Genomic DNA, 4,965 nt, shown 5'->3' with positions numbered 1-4,965 from the left:
ATATCTAGTCGGGAGTGGTGCTGACTGAAAACAGATGATTTGGAGCGATTCACGCGCCATCTGTTGGTCATTCTAAGGACTTATTGAACTACCCTCGTATTTCTTTATTAACACGTACGTAACTGAAAATGATTGATAAATATATTTCTCATTCTTATGAATAAATGTTATAAAGAAATGCGCAGTTTGAACAATTTACGAGATTCTAAAGTAATTTTTTTGTAACCGAACTTTGTTTGACTTGGAAGTGATGCGGCAGTAAACTTTCACTTTTGCTACTTTTGTAAACATAAACAAATGCTCAGTTTCGGCCATTTTTAAGAGTTTCAGTTACTTTTTTTAAAAAGTACCTTGTTAAGCTTGCTAGTGATATTTGATATTAAAAAAGCATGACAAACGCAATTTTTATAAACAAATTTGGAATACAAATGTCTACCTTAAACAACTTTTTAGTGTTTGAGATAGTTTTTTGAAATGTGTTTTCTTTGAATGGCCAATCATGATTCAGTAAACTGTATTGTCATTTCATAGCCGTGATTGTTATTAACAAGTTTTATAAGAAAATGCACAGTTTGAGGTCGGTCTTATTATATTGTTTAAACTGTGCATTTTTTTTGTAAAATTTGTTTATAAAAAGAATAAATACATTTATTTTTGTTTTTTACTGCTATAGTGTATTACTTTAAATTCGAATGAAAAAGAAAATCAGTTCATAAACATTAAAAACAATAATTTTTCGTTAATTACAGATCTTTCACGTAATGCCTTTTTTGGGGGCCCTTTTCGGGTTAAAATTTGAATTTTCACTGTTTAAAGTCGTGTCAAAAAACATGGGATCTTATGGAGAGGCCTTTCGCGGGCTCCAAAAAAGGTTAATTTTGGCTTTAAAACACGTTGAATATTGTTAGGAAAACCTTTTTCAGACACAAAACATAATGCAAAATTTGAATTACTGCTCATTTTACATGCTTCCAGGGTATTTGAGCTTAATTTCAGCAAAATGTAGCCTAGAATCAAAAATGTAGCTAGAATCGAGTCAAATCAACATTTGAATTTACATTCTATTATTATTTTAAAAACATTTTGTTTATATCGATCAGAATACAAATTTGTTACCTAATTTAGTAAATGATATCCCGGCCAAATTTTGTATTTAATTCCAAATTTCAGAAAAAAATATTGGACATAACTTTAACTAGCTTTCCCAGTAGCCGGACTACTTTAAAGCAACTATAGCTTAAATTTTACAATTTTTAAAACTTTTTTTTTAAACGAAGTGAATAGCAAACTTTATTTCTAAAATCAGCCTCGAAGAATCTATTTAAAATGTACTGATTTATTATGTTAATGAATTACCTAAATATCATTTTCAGCCAGACGAAACATATTATTGGGCGACTCAGGAACCTCCATCACTTCATCCTGGAAAACTGAATCGAGAACCTCCGTCCTCGGATTGTGTAAAACGCTTAGAAGAGGAAGTAACTAGTTTAAGAGCGGAAGTAGACCGTCTCCGGAAATTGGTGAAGACCTCCGAAGGACAAAAAGATGCAAGAGCGACCCAAACTTCCCCTGAACGACATTCGGGAATCATTGATACGAGCAGCTTCAGTTCACCAATAAAAAAAATTGGTAAGGATGAATCCTCTTCATCGAGTAGATGTTCCGAGGAAAGTGGAAGATTTACTGTTAGTTCCTTGGATCTATCGCCCATTTCAGTGGACAAGTCTTCCTCTGCTGAAGAATCAAGATTTGATGCTCAAATGCCTTCGAGTTTGTCACCCATCTCCGAAATGGAGAGACAAAATAACACAGAGAAAAATGGATCACAGGTAGAGGTTTGATAATCTAGATACCAACATTTTTATCTTCTGAGTCAGGCCTGTCCTGCCAGGAGAAATTGCAGAAGCTTTCGCCGAATATATCTTAAATCGCAGATGTGTATTCTCCACTACCGCCCGGACTCTCCATAGTGAGTGGTGGTGAAAATGCACTTTGATATAAGTTTTCCTCGCTGGACAGGCCTGCCTTACAATATATTAAAACCGATTAAAATGTCGCAAAAGCCATTATAATTTCTTAAAATCCTTTTAGAACAGTGCAAATCCTTAAGATATCTCTAATTCTTCAAAATCTCCTAAAAATCGCTTATATTCCTTTCAAATCTGTAAAAATCCTTTAAAATGTATTGATTTCCTATAAACTATGTTAACCATTCCAATATCCTAGGAGATAACTTGAAATATTTGAAATCCCTTTAAAATTCAATGAACTCTCTATCTTCAAATCCCTTACAATATGCTATCAAAAATAAAATTTGGGACTGATTAAGAACTACGTCACGCTATTTTGAAAAATTTGTTCACTTCTCCCCTTCTTCGTCACAGATTATCACAGAAAGATTGAACCTACCATGCTTCAAAATGTCTTCGGTTTCGTTTTATAAAAACGCCTAAAATAAAACAAAAAGTTAATTTTGAACCAAACCTACAATAGCTCAATTTTCAGTTACAAAAATTTATTTACCATTTAAAAAAATTATTTCTTCAACAAAAGCTATATTTTTAAGCCAAAAATACAATTTCTTTTTATCTATATTAGTTTTTTGAGAAGACACTTCAATTCCTAACCAGGAAAGGCCAATTTTCGACTAAGAACCTTTCTACAAAAAAAGATGAATTTCCATTCTAAAAAGACGAATGTTTAACAAAACAGTTGAATTATCAAACAAAAAGTCTACTTTTTCACACAATAATTGAATTTCCAACATAATAATTAATTGTTTAACAAAATAATTTAATTTGTAATCACAGAGTTGGTTTATGGAGCTACAAAGATGAATTGTTAACCAAATAGTTGAATTTTCAACAAACAAAAATTAGTTATCAACCAAAAAGTTGAGTTTACAACCAAATGTTTGAACTTTCAATCAAAAGGGACAAATTTTCCAGAAATTCTGGGAGTTCTAAGCTAAAAAGACTAATTTTCTACAAAACAGTGGCATTTTTGAACAAAAAAGATAAACTTTTACAAAATTGTCAAATTCTCAACAAAATAATTAATTTTTCATCCAAATAGTTAAATTTTTTAGTCACATAGTTGATTCTTTGACCTACAAAGATGAGTTTGCCATCAAATATTTAAATTTTGAAACAAAAAAGAATTAACGTGAAACAAAAACAATTGTATATACATATATATTTTTTTTTAATAGCTAAATTTTTAACACATATTTCCATTTTCGACCTACAAAAATGAACCTTCAATGAAATAGTTGAAATATCATTTAAAAATTAATTTTCAACGACACAATTAAATATTTAAGCTAAATTGCTGAATTTTTTCCCGAAAACAATCAGCTTTCAACCGAAAATAGAACAGTTAAATTTTCAGTTTAAAAAATTGATGAAATAGTTGAATTTTTAACAAAATAATTTAATTTTTAATGAAATAGTTGAATTATTAACCACATAGTTTATTTTACGATCTATAAAGATGAATTTTTAATCTATTTATATTTTAATTTGGAAACAAAAATGATTAAAAATCAATCAACCAGAACGAATTTTTAATAAAAAAAGTTGGATTTTATTATTAGTTTCTATTACTTATGTTTTACTCAAAGAATGAAAGAGAAAAAGCGGATTTTTTTTGAAAGCAGGGAAAAGAAGGAATTTGAAGAATTCCTGAAAATAAAATCAAGAATCTAGCGACCAAATTTGGGCAACCACCACAAAATGTTTCCATTGCAATCTGAAAAAAAGAACACTTTCCTCTTCTCCCCTCCCCCTAAAAAAGAAAAGGAAATTATTTGTATTTAACTTGGACAAAAATAAAAAGGAGGAAGAAAAATGAGAAAGCAACCAACCAAATCCCCTTTCTTCTACTTTTTATTTCTATCGTCTTTTTTATTCCCACCATTATCAAATCACAACAAAAAACATTTGTAAAAAACAATCACCAAGGTTTCGGCACCCATACAACACCCTTATCAAGGCAAAAAAATATATAATATAATCAAATAAAAATAAAAATGAAAAAATAAAATAAAAATATAATTTCAGATTGCAATGAGAAAAATTGTGGTGGTTGTCTAAATTTGGTCGTTAGATTCTTGATTTTATTTTCAGGAATTTTTCAAATCAACTTGATTATTGAACGTTAAAAAAAGGGTTTCAGTTAGATTTTTATCCCACTTAAATATCCTAAATTTTAAAGAAGGAATTCTTTAGAAAAAGGGATAAAGAGAGGAATAGGGTAAAGAGTATGAGGTCTGTATTTACTTGTAAAATAAAATCCTTTCTTTTAAGTTTTTAAAGCATCTCAAAATATTGATCTCCTTAGTAGTATGATATAGTTTTTTAAGGACTCCTTTATTATATTTCTAAACAATATTCTTGCAGGGTACAAATGACGCGGAGAATTCTATAGAGTCCTTAACAGGACACATGAACAATTTGAAGATAACTCAGAGAAAGTGCCTAAGTTCGACTATCAACGACAATATTCAAAGTTCAAAATCAATAACAAACGGAGTTAATAGGACAGACCTAGATGAAAACGAATTATGTAATCATATAAAGAGGAACTTGAACTTTGACGAGAGCGCTGACAGTGCGGGAGTGCAATCTATTGAAGACGAAAATGAACCTTCAAAATCGGGAGATAAAAGACTGGAATCACCACCAAATGTTGAGTGCAAAACTAAATTGGTTGTTCAGCCACCTACACCTTTACCACCAGTATCCGGAATTGGTGGACCAACACCCCCACCTCCACCTCCTATACCAGAAATTAATGGTCCACCACTGGAATCACCATTAAATGTTGAGTGCAAAACTAAAGTGGTTATTCATCCACCTACCCCCATACCCCCACCACCTCCACCTCCTATGCCGGAAATTATTAGTCCATCACCCCCTCCTCCACCTCCTATGCCGGAAATTATTAGTCCATCACCCCCTC

The 4,965-nt window shown here is 31.0% G+C and overlaps 1 protein-coding gene across 1 annotated transcript in view; it reads left to right on the top strand.

Moving 5' to 3' along the window:
- LOC117178085 (protein cappuccino) overlaps positions 1 to 4,965 on the top strand; it is an 84,673-nt gene that overhangs the window by 69,304 nt on the left and 10,404 nt on the right. Inside the window, exons 6-7 of the mRNA XM_033369323.1 lie at positions 1,374 to 1,832; positions 4,404 to 4,963. Of these exons, the coding sequence (XP_033225214.1) occupies positions 1,374 to 1,832; positions 4,404 to 4,963 (1,019 nt within the window). The remainder of the gene's footprint in view (positions 1 to 1,373; positions 1,833 to 4,403; positions 4,964 to 4,965) is intronic.

Source organism: Belonocnema kinseyi, chromosome 8 (assembly GCF_010883055.1).
Source record: "Belonocnema kinseyi isolate 2016_QV_RU_SX_M_011 chromosome 8, B_treatae_v1, whole genome shotgun sequence".
In the NCBI taxonomy this organism is placed as follows: domain Eukaryota; kingdom Metazoa; phylum Arthropoda; class Insecta; order Hymenoptera; family Cynipidae; genus Belonocnema; species Belonocnema kinseyi.
The sequence above is the reverse complement of the archived record's forward strand: the minus strand, read 5'-3'. Positions and strand labels throughout refer to the sequence as shown.